Below are 21,818 nucleotides of genomic sequence, written 5' to 3'. Positions count from 1 at the left end.
ATCGCCTCTGTCATCATCTGCTGGATTTATGGCGTGCTGCAGTGACTGCAGAACCACAGGCAGTGCTTTAGCAGCTGTGCCCCATGCCTGTGTTTCCATAAGAGGGTACGGGGCTCACAGAAAGGTCCTGCAAACAAAACTGCTGTGTTTGGCAACACCAAAGTACTGACCAGATCACAGCACGCGGTCCTCCGGGTGCGCTTCTCTGCTCCATGGCAACAAGGGGTCTTATTTGCTCCATGAACTGCCATCACTGACATTGAAGACCCCATGGAACAAGCTGGAGAAGAGGGAAGATTACACTATACCCAATCCCACGAGTCAGAACCCCAGATGCAACACAGTGGAAGGGATGTCACCCCTTTACTACACCAGATTATGAGATACACAGTGAGTTTCCATGCCATTTCTGCCCAGCACACTCCAGTGTACCATCATATCATGTAATTCTTTTCTTCCTTTAAAAGCCTCACCATTTTTAAGGCAATCCCATGCTGTGTGGGGACCTGGGCTGCCACTTCAGGGCGCTAAAAAGAAGCAAATCCCCAGCTCAGAAGAGTTTTTTAGTTGGGAAATGTGGGTTTTTCTGTATTTGCCTTCTCACATACAAAACCTTGGAGTTTGTAACAGGCCCCACTTTCTTCCCACCCTCTAGTATATGGAAAGGGGTGGTAACTCATGTTCTGCTTGCAGAAAGAGATCCTCGGGCACAAAGCAACTGCAGGAGCAGGCGGGACGGTGATGGGAAGCTCCTTCTGAACACAAACAGAGGTCAGAACACCAACAGCAGCACAGAGGCCTTCCCAGCCCAGCTCCTCACCCAGCTCTGCCACCACCGGGCCTCACCACGCAGCTCCCACTGCCTCTCAGCCCTCTCCAGCCCTGGGCCGACTCATCCCCTCACCTCAGGTCTCCTCACAGGGCTGAGCCCCATCAGTCGCCTCAAACTTCCCCCTGGAGCTCCAAAATCGCCCTCCTACCATCCCAAACCCTCACAGAGCCCCAACGACACCTCCTGGAACCCCAAACCCTCCTCACAGAGCCCCAACGCCTCCTCTCGCTTCCCCTGGAGCCCCAAACCCTCCTCACGGAGCTCCCCGCCTCCCCCTGGAGCCCCAATCCCTCCTCCCTCAAACAGCCCCAACCCCTCCCCACACAGCCCCGACCCCCCCCATCCCTCCGCCCGCCCTCGCTCCTCCTGCCGGCAGGGGGCGCTGCCTCGGCCCCGGGAGCCCGTGGCGGCGGGGGCGCCGCTCTCTCCGCCCGACGGGCGCCGCGGAGGAGGCGGCGGGGCAGCGGGGCGGCGGAGCGGGCCGCGCGCCCGGCGTCAGGCGGCGCCGAGCCGAGCCGGGAGGCGAAGCCGCGGCCCCGCTGAGTCCGCCCCGGGCCTGGGAGAGCAGTATGGCCGCCAGCCTATGGATGGGGGACGTGAGTGTCCGGCCGGGACCCGCGCGGGGTGTTGTGCGGCGGACAGCGGGGCGGCCTGGGCTGAGGGCACCGCCGGGGCTGAGGGCGCTGCTGGGGGTCCCCGCGCCGGGAGGCGGCCGCGGCTGAGGGCGCTGCTGAGGGACAGCCCCGGACACGCGCTGACGGCACCGCACGCACTGGGTGACACTCGCGGTCTGAGGGACGTCTGTGCTCCGACTGACACCAACACAGCCCGACACTCGTGCACTGACACACTCGCACTGACACTCGTGCTTGACTGACACCTGTGCTCTGACACGCTCTCACACTGACACACACTGCTCACACACACTGGCACTCACGCTGCCATGTGAACACTTGCACGCTCACGTTGTCACGTGAACTCTGACACGCACACTGACTGCCACTCACACACTTTCAGACCTCCTGACACACACACAGCAGCTGTCACACAGCTGTCCCTGCTCACACTGACCCCATCCCCGCAGGCTCCGTGTGGGCAGCCACACTCATGGGCAGTCACACTCATGGGCAGTCACACTCATAGGCAGTCACACTCATGGGCAGTCACACTCACAGGCGGCCCCTGGGTGACCCCCATACAGCTGTGCTCACAGCCACACTGGTGCCACTCACACCCTTGCTGCCCGCACTCACTGCTCACACTTCCATGTCCTTGGCTCTTACACCCCCACAAGCTGTGTGCTCGTGTTTTTAGGCTCACGTGCTTAAAGGGGGACACACTGAGGCACTCACAGGCTGGCACTCACGCTTCTGCCTCTTCACTTAACACAGAGGGTTGCATACAGTCTCTCCGCTGTGAGGACTTTACCTCTCTCCCAAGCTCTTTGCTCTTTGGAATGCACGTCCCAGCAACCATCACCTGTTGCTTGTGTGAATCTGTCCCTCATGGACACACATACCACAGGATCGCCCTCGTGACACGTCTGTGCAGGGCTACCTCCTGCTGCTTGCTCGTGTAACAGAGTCCTTGCTGCTTGGCACTGCTCTGCCTCCTTTTGCACACGCAAGTGCAGTGTGGTTGCCTGTTGTCAGACACACTCAGGTACACGAGCCTGCATGGTTTGTCATACACACAAGTGAAGGAAACACCTGGTTCCCAACAGATATAAGAACACTGTAGGGTTATCACCACAAGGCTGTCTGTCTCAGCACCTTCACCACGTATTCAGGCCAAATTGCAGCACCATTTCATTCTTTTCAGCCACTACACCACACTAACACCAGCTCCCCAGGGTCTTCATACACACAGTATGAAGTACATACAATCACATACACCCCAACCCCCGCAGTGCTGTTTCTCACGTGCACACCTTGCTGCAGGATGTGGTTAGAGGTCTCCCTTTCCAGTGCTGCCCCATGTAACTCCATGGCTATGCGAGGTTGTCACGGCTCTGCAGCCCCCTACCCCAGCTTGATGGAGGCTGTGCTGCCCGATGCACAACATCCATCCATCCGAGCACCTGGGGCTGTGCCGCACCCGTGTGCTGTTATTGCTGGCCCCATCTCTGTTTGCATACAGAGAAGGAGCTTACCAGCACCTCACCCCCTGCTCCTGCATGGCAAGTGCTCAGTTTGTTGCTGTATGTCTCTGAGTGGCTTTTGTCCTTCTGTGGAAGCTCTCTGTTCTCTGAAATTCATGCTGTCTCTTGGGTTCCACTTTGCAGACTGTTGAGCCTGATTCATGCATGCCTGCTGGTTTTGAGTGGCATCGACCCTCTTAAATGAGTCTTCTTTTTGAAGCATAAGGGTAAAATACTTCTCAGTAACGTTTTAACTGCTTAGGGGGACATTGACACAAATACGCTCCTTTTTGTGGATGCTCTGATCTAACTTATTTTTTTGCTTTTGTAGCTGGAGCCATACATGGACGAAAACTTTGTTTCAAGAGCCTTTGCCACCATGGGAGAGCTTGTACTGAGTGTAAAAATCATTCGAAACAGGTTGACAGGGTAACTGTTTATACTTGTTCTCAATTAATTCTGCTGCTGCGTGGCTGTGCTTGGATTGAGCTGTGTGCAGCTCACGTGGCATCACGGTGGGCTTGTCCATATCAGAGCGATTTTCCCTTTCAGCTTTTCACCACTGCTGCCAATAATATGGGCGTATTGATGACAGCAATGGAGAGGACAGTTGCTGACTCTTTGACCTTGCTATCATTGAAGCATCCTGCAGTGCTTCAGCACTCCTTCAGAACAGCATACACGTGGCATGCAGTCCAGCTGGGGATACGTGCTCAGGGCAGAGGGCTTCAGTGACAAGTCTGTTAATTGTTGTAATAGCACAGCTATGTGATGCTAGCAGAGGTGGGAGGCCTAACTTAGAAGGGGCCCTATGAGGACCTTTGGAGTGCATTTGCAGTCAGTGACTGTAAACAACATAAAGCATTTTTGTTTTCTCCTAAGTGTTGTAGTTTCATTTTTTCAGTCACTCAAACTTGGGTGGGAATATTTCTGGTCAGTGAAAGGAAGAAGTGGAGTGAGCAAAAAGTATTTTCTGTATTCTTATATTGACGTGACTTAGTGGTGAGTAGGAGCTGTCAGTTCAGTGAAGATCCGATGTTACTGTACCACGTTCTGTTTGGTAGCTAACATTTATACTTTGAAAAAGAAATCCCTCCATGTATTGCTACTGGAGCAAATTTCCTACCAGTTATCTGAAAATACAGTATTTTTCCTCAAATGTTTGCAGTCTGAAATCGTTTTTCTCTCCTGTCCTTTGTGTTCAGAATTCCTGCAGGCTATTGCTTTGTAGAATTTGCAGATCTGGCTACTGCAGAGAAGTGTTTACACAAAATCAACGGAAAACCTCTTCCTGGTGCTACACCGGTGAGTAAAGCACTTCAGTCAGTAGAAAAGCAAAACTGTGAGAGAGAAGTGGGGTAGAACGTGTGTTTCGAGTAATGATGACAAATAAATTAAGTAGCAAACTGGGGGGTTTCTTTTCTTTGGATTTAATGGCCATAAAGCTGTTAATGTTGCTCAGAAACGCGTTGGAAAATGTTAATTTCTATGTGAATGTGTGGATAATGCCCAGGTACAGAAACGCTGTGGTGTGGCTTTCTATTTCTGAGCCTTTCTGCTATTACCAGCGATGAGAAACCAGAGAAGAACAAGGAAAAAATAGGCTGAGTGTACATACCACAGTCCTTCTGTCTCCTTGCATTTGCAGTTCCATCTGAATCTGTTACAATTTCTATGTTGTGATATATACACAAGATGAGCTTTCGAGTTTATGCTCAATTTTCAGTAACTTTGGTTTGCAAAAGTGACTTTTAAACATTGCATTATTCTTAGCCCCTAGCAAACAAAAGCTATTCAGACCCATTTAGAATGAAGAAAGAACTGGTCCATTGTATAACTGTGATACATAACAAATACCTCAAAGCTAGGTGGATGGGAAGAGAAGGAGGAATGGTCACAGAAGCTAATTTTAGGGTGTTGACTTGAATGTGAGGTATGTTAAAGTGGGATGGCTGACAGCTGTTCCTTGTATCCGCAGAATTTGGCTGCAGTAGCTAGGATGGCTGCTTCATAAAGAAACTCTGGAATCACCTCTGTTGTAGTGTGATATATGAAGGTGTATTGATGCCTGCTTCAGTGCAGTTACTCCTCTGAGTTGGAAACTGTGGAATCTGGGTGGTATTTCTTGAACTGTGTGGTCAGCCTTCCTAAGAGGATGACATTCCCCATTGAGAGGGGTAGATAAGAGGTCTGGAGGTCTTCTGTCCCATTTAATATGCTCTTACTTTGCAAATAAGAGGCCATGACTAAGGGAAGCCAGTCTTCTTAGACACCTCTGTAGTCACTAAGAGGGAAAGAGCAGCTTCTGCGAGAAGGTAGTAGTTGAAGTTTGGTTTTGGGAGTAGTGGCCTTTGTCCACAGTTTAATTCAAAATATGATGTTGTTTGGAGGGGCAATTTATGTAATACGTGGAGGGAATGTGGATGTCAGACAGAGACCCAGCATGGGCAGCCCAATTCAGTGCACTCAGCAGGCAGTGGTTCAGCTCCTCTCTTGCATTTATGTCGTTTCTGCTTTGCAGAAAACAGAATGTGGCTCATTCTTGTGTTTATTTTTACATACTGAATCAGTCAGAGGACTGACAGAGGGCCCTGGTGTTCTTATTGTCTCTTTTACAGAGTTAGTGCCCCCAGCTCCTCTATGTGTGCAAATACTCTCACTTTTCTCAGTGATTTTAAGCCCAAAGCATTGCAGTAAAGAACTAGACCCCAAAAAAAAGATGAAAGTGCTTCAAAGTGAGATCTCAGTTTTGTATTAGGAGACTTAAGCTTGTAGATGGTCCACAGAAACAGCTGAACACCACTGTACAGCAGTGAACACAGGCATGCAAGGAGCATGATTATAGCCCGGAGTTAAGTCTTTGCTCTATTTCCCTTTAATTATTTATGCTGTTTTTGAGGGAAGAAAATACATCATACAAGGCATGGGAACACACCAGGCTCTCCACTGTGTGAAACAAATGTTCTGGTCTCTAGGTGTTGGACTAATTGTAGGCTTGTGTTCTTTGTCCAAGTCAAAGTCTTTGATGCTATGCCACTGCGTAGTGCAGAGAGATGTGTGCTTTGGAAGTCTGCTGGGAGACAGAAAGATTGGTTTGAAGCCATTTATGTCTTCATACTAGCAAGGGAATCCAGCTTAGTTCTTCCACTGTCTGGGTGAGTTCTGAAACCAGTGTTCTTTTCAAGGAGTTCAACCCCTTGCTGCTTCGTCTGTCAGATCTGTTTTGGAAGGAACTATTTGGGAAGGCAGTAGCAGTCACTGCTGCACTGTGCAGTGAGCCTGCAGGTCAGTGTGTGCTGAGCATCATGTAAGGGTGCCTGTGGCATTGAGACCCATGGGATTTTGAGGCAGCAGTTGATCAGCTCCTCAGGTCCTGGTCAGACCTGCATGTGAGCTGGACACAAGTGGCTGAACTCTGGTAGGATCTGGGTGAGGTGTTCCAATAGCACAGATGTGTGCTCCTGGGAAACCTGTGTAAAAAACAGAGGGTACATCTTTCAGAAAAAGCTCCTCCCCACCCAAATAAATGAGTGCATCATGCAGAGCAAAGCATTTAGCCATACTTCCAGAATCAGGGATTGGTTCCATTTCCCAGTGTGGCAGATTTTGCTTTGTCAGTATTCTGGTATATGACAAACATCAGACATCCAACTGCGTGTGCTGTCATTTCTCTGTAAGACCTTAACATCAGAAGTCATGTAATACTTGCTGTTAGAACCTCAGCGTTCCTGTCTTCCATAAAGATGCACAGTTTTGGTACTGGGTAAGGTTTGCCCATCTTTCACTAGCTTTGTGAAGTGCTCAATAAAGGCAGAGCAGACCCCTCGGTGCAGGTCCTCTGCTGCTTCTCATTATTGTAGCTGTACTGAAGTGAAATCAAAATGTTGTCCTAGATACCTGAACTGAACGGCCTGACAGCTCTGAACATCTGCCAGTATAAAAAAAATAGATATATAGAGTAAACTTATTGCATTTTTCCTAATTGTATGGATTTACATGGGAGCATTTGAATGCATGGATTCATTTTTGCCTTTTTTCAGGCAAAGCGATTTAAATTGAATTATGCAACGTATGGAAAACAGCCCGATAACAGGTAAACACCCAATATTCAAATGTTAGTTTTGCCTGTTTAATGTCTCTTTATCAATTGCCTTGCAAAGAGTATTCAAAAAATGTAAACCCCCGGGTTCATTATTGCTGGACAAGATGTACAGCTGGCAAATTTAGACAGGAGATGATTCATGAGATGCATACAACTCAATCTTCTGCCATTTTGTTTAGCAGTGCCAGACAGCTAAAAATCCCACAGTTAGAAACGTGGATTGCATTAAACTGTCTGGGAACACACTGTAAATATTTGTGATGCTGCAGCATGTTAGGACTTTGGCTGAGGATACATCCCATCATAGCGCTACATTTTGCCATGAGTATGTTTGGCACTGAAGATAGGTGCAGTGGTTTCACAGCACCTGGCTTAACTGGCTGTGGTACCACAGCAGTCAACAAAGGGAGGGAGAGGTGCTGTGAATGCCTTCAGAAGGAGCCCATCCCTCTCCACGGGCAGTGGAAGGCCCACAGGAGGCACAGCAGCTGTATGGAGTTTCTGGAGTTGGGCAGTGTGAATAGCTTTCATAATGCCTGCCCAGAAATGCTTGCATGGTTGGAGTAATAACAACACAGTGTGTTCAGGTAGGTGTGTACCAGGGTGCAAGAACACAGTCCTGCAATTTATGAGGGCTGTGTTAGTCATATCTCAGCAATTATATTTTTAGTTTAGGTAATTATTTATGAATATTAAAAAAAAAAAAAAGAAAAACAACTTCAGATTAGAATCAAAGCATGAGAGATGGGGCCAAGAATGAGGTTTACGTCTTGTATCATTCTTGCAGTTCTGTTTGCTCTGGAAATAGTCACATACTGCAGATGGATAACGCAGCCTTTCTGACTCCAACAGCTTGCCCAGGAGTCTAACAGAGGGAGGATAACTTAGACCACCTGTCAGTTTCATGCTTTACCTTCTGTGTGGCACAGCAGGTTTGTCAGGAGTGTCTTTTTAAATATTTAACTTTTTAGCATCCAAGTATCTAATTCGTGTGTTATAATTTAAGATCAGTATTCAGGGAATAGCAAACCTATAAATGAGATGGTGATGCTTTCTTGACACGTTAGAAATTCATATGTAGTGCCCAGTTCAGAATGTCTGAGAACCAAAAAATGAAATTATCTTTAAATACAGAGCAGTATAATGCAGACTCATTGTGCTGCTGAACTAATTGAGAAAAGCATTGCTGATGAAAATGGTCCTTTCATATCAGTTTTCTCTGAAGTCACATTTCTGGGCTCATCACACTTTGTGTGTGCATGTGTGTATTTGTGCCTAAGAAGTTTTCTTTTGATTTCTTTAGTCCAGAATATTCACTTTTTGTGGGAGACCTGACTGCTGACGTGGATGATGGGATGTTGTATGAGTTTTTTGTTAAAGTTTATCCATCATGTAGAGGTGGAAAAGTTGTTTTGGACCAGGCAGGAGTATCCAAGTAAGTCATCTTTTATTCATTCTTTTCCTTAACTTCCCATTCTAGCATAGGAAATATGCAACAAGGAAAGAAGAATAGTTTAGATTTCAGTAGAACACACACCTGCTAACATTGCAATGTTCCTGCATGTCTGCAGCGTTGGGGTCAATGTTGTGCTCTGTGTGTTGGCAGTACAGTATTACACTTCTGAAACTGCTGGAAAATGATCTGGAAAAACTGGATCCTGGACTTTTGGGTAGAACTGTGCTTTTACAGTCTCTGGGCTATTGAGTACATACTCCTGTGGAAGCTTTGCAGGTTTTTGTCTCCAATAGGGCAGGGCAAACAAAGCTATGATTCATTAGCAAGGAGTTGGGAGCCACCTTGTTCATCTTTACTGGGAATGTCTCATCAAAAACAGATGTCAAAAATGTTCTTAATGTTAATAAAACATTTTCTAAATTGGAGAACATGAATTCTTTTTTATTTTCTTAGGAGAGAGACCAGTTGGCTAGCATCCTTGTTTTCAGGACAGAACATGGCTTCAATGAAACACAATATTCTGACACAGTAGCTATGAGAATGTGGTGACAAGACGTAGAATGTGGCTGTAGATCTCCCTCTCTCTCACGTAAGGGTTTCTCACTGTAAGATATGTTGGTTTGAAGGAATATCTGGAGGTTTCATGTCCAACTTCCCACTCTGAGCAGAGCTGCTGCCAACATGAGCTCAGGTCAGCGATGAATTGTGTAGCCTGGAAAGTCTCCCAGGCTGAGATGACATAACTTGTCTGGGCAGCCTGTCCCAGTGCTGCATAGCTCTCTGTGAAGAAGCTGTGTTGCTTAACTCACAAAGTTATGATTCTGAATCTTCCTTATCTCCAACCTGAACCTCTTGCAGAGCTGCTCAGTCCCTCTCAGGCTGTTAAGTACGTGTGCTGTTACTGCCACCAGTCCTGAGACCAGCTGTGCCCTGGGGCCTCCCCCAGTCCCTATTCTGCTCTGCAATATAGGTGATGGGTGATGTACATTGGGCCACTAAGTGGGCTTTGGGAACGGCTCCTCAGTGCAGACCTCAGGGAAAGGTACCCTGTATTCCCCTGGGATGTGGGGAAGGGGCAGTGAGTCCGTCTGGCTGCTGGGAGAGCACAGCAGTCTCACCCAGCAGTGCTGGGGTGTTGCTTCCAGCTTCCTTATGTCTTGTGCACTTACTCAAAGCTGAGGCAACTGCAAGTGTTAGGGTGGTACAAGAATGTATGTTGGTGTTTGTGGATGTGCCCAGTGAAACTCTGAGCCTGCAAGGGTTTTCCCAACACCTGCTGTCTAAGCAAGAGAGGAGCTTGGAGTCTGATGCTGTCGTGCTGTGCCTGCTTCCTTGCTTTCTGCCATGGGTGCAGGCTGGGCGTCTTCTTTTAACTGTTGGGGCAGGGCAGAATATCTGCCAGGGAGATTCTGACTTCAACAAAATGATTTTGGGGGGGATTTTTTGTGTGCTTGGGCTTTTGGGTTGTTTTTTTTTTTTGCCTTAGGGTTTTTAGTTGTTCTGTTTGGAGGGTTTTTTTGGTGTTTTGTTGTGGATACGGTTCTTCCTCTTTTCATTTATTTCTTTTGCCTGTATTAAAATCTGGCTTAACCACTGATACAAAAAAGCTGAGCTGGAAATGTTGGAAGAATGGCCTTCTCTGCCTTGCTGCAGCCAGCTGTCCACACCCACACCCTCCACCTACTTTGTCCACCTCTCATTCAGAGCTGGCAACGTTCCTGCTTTCGTTTACACACTTCTGTTCCCATCTGAAGGCTGCTGCAGCCTCTGTAGCTGCTCAGAAACTTACACACTGCTGTGTGTGAACAGCCCTAGCTGACTTAGGTGTTGACTTACACTGGTTTGATCTGCTGCTGTGCTTTCACAGAGGGTAAGTTGAATTAGGGTCACCAATTTGAAACAGAACACGTACCCATGTAGAGTTTTGCTGCTGCTTAATTATCCAGTTTGTATATAGACAAGCTTGAGCTTTGACTTGGGCTTCTTTATATGGGGAGTATACGGATGTGCATGCATAGATGTAAATAAATATTCAGATTTACCTTTATAGCTTGCTGTGCAAGATATTGCATTTTATGGGGCAGCAACTGCTCTGTAATAACTTCCAGTATGGATACAGTATGAGTGCTTCGTGATGACACTTTCAGAACTATTGTGTGTGTTACTTTGCATTTAATTGTTCCCACAGAATAGATAATAATGCTGTAAATTGACACCCTCGCTCAGGGCTCGTTCTTTTCCTGGGTAACCAAGCACCTCCCTCGCTCCTTCAGTCACCCAGGTGGATTCCTCTTCCCCTCCCAGCCCAAGTCTTTGATCTTTGTGCTGCGTGAGGCGGCCCATCCCATGCTGGGATCCTGGCACTGCCCTCTGGGGTGCTGTTGCATTGCTTCTGACTCACTGTAGCATCAAGGCCCACGCAGAGGACTTTTGGGATCGGGAGGGGGGAAGGGAATTCATGGTGTTGGTCTGGCTGACATAGGCTGTGCTGGAGTGCTGCAGCTCAGGGCTTGCTGTCTGAATGCTGCTGGTGCTCAAGCTGTGCTATCAGAGCAAGTTTTAGCAACCTGGTGTTAAGAGCTCATTCTCATTCACTGTTGACAATGCTGATGGGATGGGTGGTTGTTAGGAGTGACAGAAAGGCCAAGTGGTGTTTCCCTGTTGGAAAAAGGACTTGATTAAAAAGCACATCTCAGTGGATCCTACAGAAAAGCAGCACAGTGCTTCATGTGGGGCAGCTGTAGATGCAGTGGCAATGCCAATGTCAGTCCTGTTGCATCTGTTGAGTTGAGTTGCATCTGTTCAGATAAGCTGTATTCTCCCAGCATAGATGTGAGGCTTTGCTGCTGTCTGTTTGTGCACTTTGACATGTCTTCACGTCTCGTGGCAGCTCTCTTTTTGTTCCCTGGGATCTGCTGGTGGAAGGCTTGGCTTCTCTGCAGCCCTTGGAAGTGCTGCTGAAGCTGAGATGTGAGCCTTGAAGCTCTCTGCAAAGAGAGCAAAGCAACTGGAAGAGGGAATCGTGTAACCTCTGCTGAGAGCCCCAATGCAAGCGTTTCATTTACTGTGCTTTGCAAAGCCAGCTTAGATTTCACCGTCAAAACTCCAAAAAACACAACAAACAAAAAAAAGCAGCGAGTGCTGATTTACTTCTGTTTGATACAAAGTCTTCCACATGTCCACAGAGGTTACGGGTTCGTGAAGTTCACAGATGAACTGGAGCAGAAGAGGGCTCTGACGGAGTGCCAGGGGGCCGTGGGGCTGGGCTCCAAACCGGTGCGCCTGAGTGTGGCTATACCGAAAGCGTGAGTATGAGAGCACCCAGCTGGCTGTGGGAGAGCAGCCCTTGTGAAGTCACACGTGTCTTTGGGTGTTCGATAGTGCTGTGGGTGCATATCCTGGGTGTCTCCATCACGCAGTAGAGGAATACACACGAATGTAGTGAAGCGGCTGGAGTATCCGAATGCACAGGCATCAAAATTGATGCTGTTAGATCAAGACTAAACATTTTCCACTGTTTTTACTTACATAAATGCTTAAATACACACAGGCACACACACACTGTATTTAAATGTGATCATTTTAAAAGTATGTGTTCCTTTGCATTTAATTGAAATAGCCTAAGTCTCCTTATTGACTCCTGGACAGCAAAGCTCAATTACCTCGTTCATTCTATTGCAATGTCTGCTAAATATACAACTTCTGGGGCAGGGATTAACTTTTTTTTCTGTGTTTGTTCAGAACCTGATACAGTGAGATCCTGCTCTGACTTGGGGCTCGTAGCACTAGGGTAATACGAATAATAGTTATTGCTCCCTATTCGAATAACATGTAGATGTTCAGTGACCTCAGAAACCGTGGGGGGATAAGGAGGAGAAAAGGGGATGTGCTGTGGTGAGAAGACTGATGTTTCCCTCTGCCTGCTTCTCGCTGATTGCATCCTTAGATACGGCTTTGTGCATAATGTGTGCTCACTTTCAAGCACCATTTGTCGTCTCATTTCACATCTCAGTGGTGAGGTGGGATTCCCGGTTTCTTGGAAATGCTGCCTCTTTATGGCAAGGAATGAGAATTTCAGTTAGCTCACTGTTTAAGGTTGTTTTAATTACCCATAGTCCTTTTTGCTTAAGAACTCTTTAAACTATTTGCATTGAAGGTCATCCAATGAAGTGAGGATGGGGACAATCAGTTGTTGCTTAGGCTTCTCTATGGCAGTGGCAGAAAGGAGAGGTTTTGGACCTTTCTCACTGAGAGAAACCCCAGTTCTTCTGCAAGGCTCTGAGTCTTTATCTCTTCATGAGAAGCAAAACTCGGTCTCTTGCCTCTGGAGGCTGCAGAACACTTTGTCTCATTTACTGGAAGGAAAAAGGGACCCAAAAATGTGGATCATGGTTCAGGATATTCTAAACTGAGGCTCGTAGTCCCAAACTGTTCCCATTCCAAAGCTTGGAGGTGATCCCCAATTACTCATCCAGAATCAAAGCAGTGTTTGTAAATGAAGATGAATATGAATACAGGAAGGAGGTTGGAATATAAACCACTTATTTCCTTCTGCATATCTATGTAAATGATTGAGATTTCTCCATTCAGTAGTGAATGCATTTTAAAGGCTGAATTGTGCATGTTAGAATAAAGCCTGTTGACGTACCATACTGTACCTTAAACTATTTCTCTTCTGCTTTTACATAACTGTTCTGCATCATATGTAACTTATTCCTGCATTATCTTTTTAAGTAACCGCATGAAACCAACGGAGTACAATCAGATGTACAACTATAATTATAACCAATATTACCAACAGTACCACAGTTACTACGCACAGTGGGGATACGACCAGAACACGGGCAGCTACAGCTACAGCTACCCCCAGTATGGCTACACACAGAGCACAATGCAGGTAGGACAGCGTGGAGAACTCACCCTGCACTGACTGTCAGCACAAAAGCACAGGACAGCTTGCAGAGCTGTGGTGGGTGCACGATAGCAGCAAGCTCTGATGTCTCAGCATGGCTCCTTAGTGAGGAAGCAGAACCGTTCAGCAGCACCTGGCTTGCACTCTTGTCTTTTGAGGGGGTTATTGCTTGGACCAGGTGGGCATAATGGGGCTCTAAATACAATTGCCATGGTAGAAGGCTTCTAGGTTCCTTCATAAGCTTTGTTCTAGAGGCTAAAATGGATCAAGACAGCCACACACTGTGCCATTCCAAGAACTACTGCCTCTGTTAGAAGCGTAGGGTGGAACCCACACCCTGGAGCCTGCCAGGAGGAGATCAGAGGGCTGGAGGGTGAGGAACACTGTTGTAAGCACTCCCATTTAAAAATCAGTGTATGACACTCTCAATCAGCGGTTGATGCTTTTGGTTTTTTAATATTTTTATCTGCTGTCCTAAGGGTTTCTTTGTCCTTACAGACATATGAAGAAGTTGGTGAGGATGCACTGGAAGGTATGTTTCTTGAATTCCTTATTGAAGTCATGCATTTCCTCTGTACTGATTGGAGATAGCCTTTCTCAATCTGCCTTTAGAATCAGTGTACAATACACATTTGCCTTTGATTCAATCTGAGCCTGATAACATTTGCTGCTCACTATCACCTGGCTTGCATCTTTATTTTACACTTGCTGCTCCCAGTCTAAACCTCATCAGGGCTGTAACTAATTGACTTTACTAGCACTGAGACCATTTGTGGTTTAGTGTCCACATACCCTTTGCCCTGAAAACACATGTATTTGTTTTCTATAGTATACAGAATTCCATTCTTTTGGTTTGTTTGGTAGGCGTTCTGTTTTTTCCATGGAGTCTTGTTATTTGGAGTCCAGCATACTTCTTGGTGCTTATCATTTTAAAAAGAAATGATATCAGAGAGGGTACTGATGAAGTATTAGTTTTAGCAGGCGTTGGCTGAAATGGGTCACTAAACAATACTGGGGCTTTAGATAAACACAGGGGCAGTGTTCATGCAAGAACAAACTAATTTTATCCTGGTAATTCCCAACCTCTGTCTTGAATGGAACGTGCACTGTGTGATGTGTTTTCTTATCCTCTTAAAAATAAGAATTGAAACAGCCCACGATGAAAGCAGGAAGCAGCTGGGTGCTGTGCAGAACCCATGGGTGTGAGGAGTGGTGTCAAGGAGAAAGCCCATGCTGGCTCCTAAAGCATTACACGAGAGCTTTCCTATCTTCGACATGCAGAAAGTGGAACTCCTGTGCTATAATTAGAATATCTCTGGGGTATCTTTTTCTTGTTGATTAAATTTCTTGTGAAGCGATACGCTGTGAGGTGGTTGGGCTGTTAGGGATGATTGGCACCAGTGTTGCAAGCTGTTCACCATACATTGGTAGCAGCAGAATGGATCCCACTGGGTTGCTGTGCAGCCCCCGAATGCTCTGCAAACACTTCATCCAGCTGTAAAACAGGACACGTACTCGTGCTTAATGCTGTCGCCGGCACTTCTTTGGTTACTAACTGTGCAATGCTTTGAGATGTTTGAGGCTCCAGCAGGTGAGCTCTGGTGACTGTGGCTGCAGAAGCAGACGCTGCCGTCCCCATCCGTAGCGGAGGGAGCAGAATGGAACGTGTGCCTGCGCCTCTGCGGCTCCGCCTGGCACACCTTCTTTGGCAGCTTAAGTGGCCACACGGGGCTGCGAGGTGCAGGTATGCGTTCTCTCTGTTGACTGCTGTTGGGGCAGTGGCACTGGAAGGAGGGGCATGGCTGCTGTTAGAGTTATCCCGTCACTGAAGGATCTGCTAGGGCTGCACTAGTCGGGTCGTGATTGGGCAAGCGATGGGGCTGATCTGGGACGTCCTCCATGTTAGTGTGATGTGTCTGTGGGGTGGGGGGTTTTCCTAACCCATTTGACACACAACCTGTTTGTTTGCCATTCCTTCTTTAGATCCAGCACCTCATTTGGACGTCCATGAAGCAAATAAACAGTTTATGGAGCAGAGTGAAGAGCTCTATGATGCCTTGATGGACTGTCACTGGCAGCCTTTGGACACTGTCTCGTCAGAGATCCCAGCCATGTTATAGCCTCGTTGCTGAGGCACTGCCTGTGTGACGAATCCTCCGGTGCGCTCTGTTACACTGCAACTGGATCCTGCAGGAGTGAGGGGTGGCCCCTTTCCCACTCAGGTCTGTTACTGGAAGTACGGGAGGAGTGTGGTGTTCCCAGTACAACACGAGTACCGTGGGGGCATCGTGATAACTTCTACTCGTGGTGGAAGTTAGAACTGCAACGGTTTTATTCCTTTTGTCTTGAAGTGAACTCTTAATACTACTTGTAATTTATAAACTTGCAACAGGATGGCACAGGGGAAGGACTACTCCAACGAACAATAAAGAAGTTGGTCTTTTAATTACCCACTGCTTTTTGGTTCGTGCCCCCCTTTCTGTTTTGCTGCCCATTTAACTGTCTTTAGTCATTCGATGCGACTCTTGTCCATGTGTTGGCTTGGTTTGGTTTTTAAGAGTCACTGTCAGATAGCACTAAAACGTCTCAGAAGCTTCCTAGTGACTGGGTGAAGTTGCTGTAAGTTGAGTATGGGAAGGAATCATGCGGATGAAAGCTTTTGTTCTGCTTAATCTAAGCCGTGATCTTGAACTAGCAAGTTTATAGCTTGGTGTTCCTAAGCATTTTGGAGAGCAAAGGCAGGAAAGAGTGTTAGAAAACTACTACAGACTGATGCCTTCTGCTTGATGCTCTCCAGCATGTTTGGCTCGGCTCTCCATCTGTGTGTGAGGAAAGAACTCCCCTCCAGCCATGCAGTTTAAAACACTCCTACCAGCAACCTTGTTTAAATGTTACTGTATGTACGATGCCTTTTTCATTGTAGACAGGCCTCGATGGGCCCTTTATCATGTTAAGGTTTCACAGCGTCTTCCACTGTCAGAGTAAATGTGGTGAAACTGAAGATCTTGCAGCAAAAACGGGTCAGAGCAATCCAATCAATACAATGTGCAACAAATTGTTGCTGACTTGGAAAGCCGTTTTCTACTGAATGTTGTATAAGCTGGATGGACAAGCAATATATTTAAGCAAATATTATGTTGCTTTAGAGGTGAAAGCAAAAATGATAGCACTTATGTACATGTTATAAGCCCTTTTCAGGCTTTTGTGCCTTAAACTCTTTGAGAAATAGGAAGAGATGAACTACCTGTAATAAATGTCTGTCCAAGAAGTAGTTTGGTAACTGAGATTGCTCATGCACAGCATTAAGTTGCCTCCCTCCCCATATTGATGCAGATTTGCCACAGAATTTAAATACTTTCATAAAGCCTACTTCTGCTACACCTTCGTTTGTTTGTGATGTGTTTGTTGGTCTGTGGTCATTCTTATCAACTGCAATGGTGGACATAACTGAATATGAGGGTAATGGTGACGTGCACTGGATTTAGCATATTTCTGGTGTGCTGAGAGGACTCTGCATTCTCATCAGCTGGGAACTTTCATCCCCTGCTGTGCTTCTGACAGCGCAGTGGACTGTAAACAGTGATCTGACCTTCATTTGCTGTGTATTTAAGGAAATGAATGCTCCTGGTGTGTGCTGTAGCATCTCAAGGGCAACGCAGAGGTGGAAGAGAGCTTCTTCCCTTTGATGAACTGCTCAGCAGTGCTGAATGCTAAAAAGTGGTATCGCTCTACTTGAGAAGCTCTTGTTCAGTAGAGTGGCATTTCAGAGGTGATGTAAAGGCTTTTATGTTCTGCTGTTACACGGATTCTCCATCACTGCTGATGTGCTGGAGGAGTTCTACTCTGTACACCCTTCATTCTCTCTTTTTGGCCTGCCCTCCCTACCCCCCGCATTTCAGCTTTTATAATGCAGCCCTCCTGGTTGAAGACACACTTTATCAACAGAAATCTGTGCTGCTGTTGAAGGGCTGCCCAGCACTGCTGTCCTGTTCGGTGTTCCCTAACGCACAGATAAACCATACCCACAGAAGCTCTGTTACACACTGCTGACTGACACAGCCCAGTGCTTGCAGGAGGTGAGGATGAAGGGAAGCCACGCTGTCTGAAGGATGGTGGGACAGGTTATTGCAGAGCAGCTCCTTTCACAGGCAGGAGCCCTTGGGCAAAATTGTTTTGCTGTCTTCTTGTAGATCTGTGGCAGGAAGAACGTTGGGAATGGTTAGTCTGACCCATCGTTATGGCATCCCCAAGCTTCTGGGATAGCTGTGTGCACACAGAAGGGGATCAGGACAGTACCAGGGCATTAGGAGCACACATCTATTTCCTACGTGAATGTGATGTCAAAGCTGGGAAGAGAAGGAGGTGCAACCAAATTGCTCCCCTACTCAGCTGGGGTGAATGGAAAAGGAGGCAGCTTTGTCTCTGTTCCTTACTGTGGGTGGGAGAGGTGGAGCACCAGGCTTGGTGAGGCAAGGAAGCGTCCTCTCTAGCGTAACTTTGTAGATGTGGGGTTTTGATTGCCATCCTCTTGGGGCTGTTTGTGAGACTCTCAGCCAACGCTGTGCTGAGCTGGTAATTCACCGTGCTTCTGTCTGCATGTCATTTATTTATCTCCATGCTCCTTTTCAGCTCCTGGCTACTATTGCAGCACCTGCAGCAGGGAGGGCACTTTTATGTGGAACTACAAAGCAGCCTCATTTGTGGTGTCACCTGCATTCGTGGTGTTTGGTTTGGAATCCGGGTTAAAGAGAGTGTGGGATTTGTTTCTTGTGGCTGGCTAAAGGAAAAGCCCTAATTAACTTCCATTTGGTGTAACATGAGATGAAAAACAACCACAGCAGCTCCGTGCTGCAGGATGAATCCTGCCTTTATCTTTGTGTGCTGAAGGCAAGAAACCCAAGGCAGGAGGTATCACAGCTCAGCGGGATAATGCAATGCTCGAACGCTGCATCAAAACCTGTGGCTTAGCTTCCAGCATTCTGCCTTTCAGCAGCAACGTTTGCCCGCAGCTACCAAAGGGACCTCAGCGTTCTGATGTTCGACTGAAACGCAGTAACCCAATCTGGGCTGTTCTTCAGGAGATGCTGGATGGCAAACTGAGCTGCAGAGGCCGAAACCACGCAGTGCCAAGGGGTGCTCCAGGCTGCAGGGCTCTTCTCAGTGCCACGGGAGGAGTGCAGCTGTTTTGTCACAACGGACTCCCACCATAAGCACTTCAAGGATGCCACGATTTGGAACCCATTGTACTTCCACAGAGTGTACATATTCGTCAATTACACGCGAGATAATTAACACAGACACGCCTATCTCAGGCAGTGACTTATGAGGTCTGCAGTCTTCTGCTCCATGGTCTCTTCTCCCGCCTAGTGACCTTTTAGCATCATGACAGTCCAACCAACGGCCTCTTACTTCATCCAGTGCTCCTCCTCACTCCCCCCTAGATGAACTTCCTTCACGGAGACACGCTCAGGAGGAGAACGCCTATTATAGCTTATGGGTACCAACCGCACGGAGCAGCCGCAGCGAGCGGGAGGAGTCCGAGCCCGAACTACAGCTCCCAGAATGCACCGCGGGAACACCCGTCCTCAGCAGCCAATCAGCGTGCGCGCTGCCGCCCTATAAAGGCCCACGGCGGGCCGTCCTCTGTCTCTCTTTGCGATGGCGGCGCTGGTGGCCGCGCTGCGGGACAATCCGCCGCCATCCGCCCTCCGCCGGGGCCCTCCCGCCTCGTTGGTGCCCGGGGGCTCGGCGGGATGACGCGGCTCCCTCCGTGGTGTGGGACCTGAGCCGCCGTGGGTGAGCGCCTGCCCGGGGTGGGGTGGATGGGGGGTGGAGGGTTCTGGGCCTCGCCCGGCCCTATCGAAGCTGCGCCTGCCGTGCGCTGTGGCAGCCGCAGTCAAAAAGGAGCCCAGAGCCACGCGTTTTCCTCGACGGTCGCTGCGCGGTTTGGTCTTCTGTAACCGCCCAGCAACAAATGGGGAAACTACAGGGGCCGGGGCAGCGGCGCAGGGACTCCCACCGCAGTGCTCTCAGGCATTGGTGGCACCGAACCTGTGCTTCTGGGCCCGCGTTTGGGGGGGTGGTGGCGGGTGGGGCGCAGCACAGCGTTACCGTGCCTTTAAATGCTTTTCTGTCTAAGGAGCGCTGTGGAGATGCTGAGATGTGGGGAGATGCTGAGATGTGGGGAGATGCTGAGATGCTGCTCGCGGTGCTGGGCAGGTGAGTGCTGCTGGGGGCTCACGGCTGCCATTGCAGCTCTTCCTCAGCTCCGCCAGAGCTGCTGGCTTCCCCTCACTGCACGCTCTGCCCAAACCGTGTATGGAGGGCCGGAGAGATTCTCTGCAGCCTCCCTTGGCTCAAAACTGGGAATCAAATGCAATCCAAAGCCAGCGGACTGCTCTGCTTCTGTCGTGTTTGCTGCTTTGTGTGGCTGTTCTAGCTGTAACGGGCCTTGGCCAAACCCGCCTGCATGTTAATCCAAGAGCTGTGGCTCTGACGTAGCTGCAGGTCTCCAACAACATGCAAGAGCAACAGGAAGGTCTTTGACTGCTCGGCCTCTTCTGCCTGTTGCTGTCACTCACCCCTCCTATATATTTTCCAGCTTCTAGCCAGGGCGTTGCCCCCTCCTGTGAGGGCTGTGGTGGTTTGGGGGTTGGTTGTGTCAGTATTGATGATGTCTGAAACCTGTTGTTGATTTTTGGGGTGTTGTTGCATTGTGTTCCAGGGTTTCTCGCTGTTCGGAGCTCACTGCCTGCCTGCTGATAGACCCAAGGTGAGAACGTGTGCTTTTGCCAGAGCTCTGTCCCTCCAGATCCCTTTCCCATCAGATCTGAATACCGATCTTGTGGTCGAAAAAGGAGGAAAAGCAGCATTCAGACTGGCCTTGGCCTCTTTGCTGGCACAGCCCTGCTCTGAGCGGGGCCGGTTTGAAGACAGTCAGTGTTCGCTTTGCTGCATTGGGGATGGCAGTAAAACAGAGCCATGCGGTGAGGGTTTGTGCTCTGCTGCTTCCTTGGGCACTGATTCTTAGTGCACAATGGCTGTTGAACTGGAGATGCTCACCCGGGGCTCTGTTGTCTTTTTCAGGAACTGCACGCTTAGTGGGAGAGGCTGAGAGCTTCTGAGACCCCGTGGAGGGTTTTGGTTTGCTTTGCTTAAGGCTGAAATTGTGGAGAAACTGAAGTGGAGTGTGTCAGTGTCCCCTGTGAGTAATTGCCTGGCATTGCTGGGGGTTGGAGTGAGTTCTTGTCAGTGCTTGTTGACAAAGGGCAGTGGGAATACGGTTTGCAGGTGGGAATTATAAACTCGATTAAAGGTCTGTAATTGGGTGGCCTCATTTGTAGGGCAGAGCCCCTGTGGGATGAGCTGTTCCCTAATGTTGCTCCAAGCACAGCCTGGTCAGTGATGACACCTTTCTTTGGAGACTGCTGGATGAATCCTGCGGATATGGGGCTGAGGCCAGGCTGCAGCATCAGCTGAAGTCACTGCACACTGTCACACTGCACTTCATTCAAAATGAATTCTTTTCTTCTTTGTTAGGTTTAAATGGAATACAGACCTGAGTGTCTTCAATCCTAAAGAAGCAGTGGTCTGCACAACCACATGGTGGCTGCTCTGTGAGTTGGGAGCTCCCCCAGGTGGGAGAGCTGCAGTGGTGCAGCAGTCACTGAGTGCTGTTGGCCAGGGGAGCCTCTGAGGGACACTGCCAGAGCTCCCATTCAGGTGCTCAGTGAGGAAGAATGTTCCCTGCTACAGAGTTCTGCCAAAAGAAGAGCTTTCAGGAATGTCTGGGTAGGAAATATTTGGAGTCCAGTACCCAGGTCTGGGGCCTCCAGCACAGAGAGATGTGCAGCAGAGCCAGAGTGAGTTGGAGAGGCAGCTGAACACGGGGCTGGGTGGTGGCTGCCCTCACTGCATCAGTGTGTCAGCACACAGTGCTGAGGTTTGGGCACAGCAGATATGCCAATGAGTCCTACAGCTCATTCTCACCTCTTCATCTGTTTGGATGTGTAGCTCCAGGTACACAGTTTCTTAAAGTTTTACTGTTAAGACTTTTCCATTACAGTATGTAAGTAATTTTATTATAAAATAATGGTAAAATATATTTTACAAAATGCAACTGTTTTGTGCTGCCAGTCTGTTAGCCTCTGTCTTTGGTTCTCTGGGAGGTAACATGTATGTGTCCAGAAACATGGGAGTAGCATCTCCCAGGGTGCTCCCAGAGGTTCTTGGGGTGCACAAAAGTTGCCAGAGAGCTCTGGGAGCAGTCTGGTGTGGCCCAAAGCACACTGGGGTGTACATAGATTAGAGGGGAGTATACTGGAAAGCCTCTAAGGCACCATAGAGCTCACTGAGAAGCTCTGGGAGTATTGTAGT

General features: G+C 48.3%; 1 protein-coding gene and 4 non-coding genes across 7 annotated transcripts; all 5 read left to right on the top strand.

Annotated features, from left to right (window-relative positions):
- Positions 1–1,255: 1,255 nt before the first annotated feature.
- Positions 1,256–21,561, top strand: TRNAU1AP (tRNA selenocysteine 1 associated protein 1). 3 transcript variants are annotated; one of them, XM_040652002.2, is made up of 14 exons: positions 1,256–1,428; positions 3,304–3,401; positions 4,178–4,277; positions 7,013–7,065; positions 8,378–8,509; positions 11,716–11,835; positions 13,265–13,427; positions 13,941–13,974; positions 15,426–17,518; positions 18,072–19,238; positions 19,582–19,661; positions 20,167–20,214; positions 20,529–20,646; positions 20,982–21,561. In XM_040652002.2, the coding sequence occupies exons 1-9, from the start codon at positions 1,402–1,404 to the stop codon at positions 15,560–15,562; spliced, it is 864 nt and encodes a 287-aa protein (XP_040507936.1). In that variant the 5' UTR covers positions 1,256–1,401; the 3' UTR covers positions 15,563–17,518; positions 18,072–19,238; positions 19,582–19,661; positions 20,167–20,214; positions 20,529–20,646; positions 20,982–21,561. The 3 variants fall into 3 exon arrangements, with proteins under 3 accessions (XP_040507936.1, XP_040507940.1, XP_040507938.1); XM_040652004.1 differs by lacking the exon at positions 1,256–1,428 and adding an exon at positions 3,066–3,199; XM_040652006.2 differs by lacking the exons at positions 15,426–17,518; positions 18,072–19,238; positions 19,582–19,661; ... (1 more) ...; positions 20,529–20,646; positions 20,982–21,561 and adding an exon at positions 15,015–15,185.
- Positions 19,291–19,433, top strand: LOC112530240. Its single transcript, XR_003071734.1, has one exon. It is a non-coding gene; the product is annotated as a small nucleolar RNA SNORA16B/SNORA16A family (small nucleolar RNA).
- Positions 19,908–20,036, top strand: LOC112530229. The gene has a single exon (XR_003071723.2). It is a non-coding gene; the product is annotated as a small nucleolar RNA SNORA44 (small nucleolar RNA).
- Positions 20,245–20,379, top strand: LOC112530230. Its single transcript, XR_003071724.1, has one exon. It is a non-coding gene; the product is annotated as a small nucleolar RNA SNORA61 (small nucleolar RNA).
- On the top strand, positions 20,836–20,906 carry LOC112530236. Its single transcript, XR_003071730.1, has one exon. It is a non-coding gene; the product is annotated as a small nucleolar RNA SNORD99 (small nucleolar RNA).
- Positions 21,562–21,818: the final 257 nt, after the last annotated feature.

This window comes from Gallus gallus, chromosome 23 (assembly GCF_016699485.2).
Source record: "Gallus gallus isolate bGalGal1 chromosome 23, bGalGal1.mat.broiler.GRCg7b, whole genome shotgun sequence".
NCBI lineage: Eukaryota > Metazoa > Chordata > Aves > Galliformes > Phasianidae > Gallus > Gallus gallus.
Note: the sequence above shows the minus strand (reverse complement) of the source record. Positions and strands in the feature narration are given on the sequence as shown.

Coding starts and splice junctions, on each gene's coding strand:
- TRNAU1AP (XM_040652002.2), top strand. CDS start 1,402: ATGGCCGCCAGCCTATGGATGGGGGAC. Junction 4,278..7,012: donor CTCTTCCTGGTGCTACACCG/GTGAGTAAAGCA, acceptor GCCTTTTTTCAG/GCAAAGCGATTTAAATTGAA. Junction 8,510..11,715: donor GACCAGGCAGGAGTATCCAA/GTAAGTCATCTT, acceptor ACATGTCCACAG/AGGTTACGGGTTCGTGAAGT.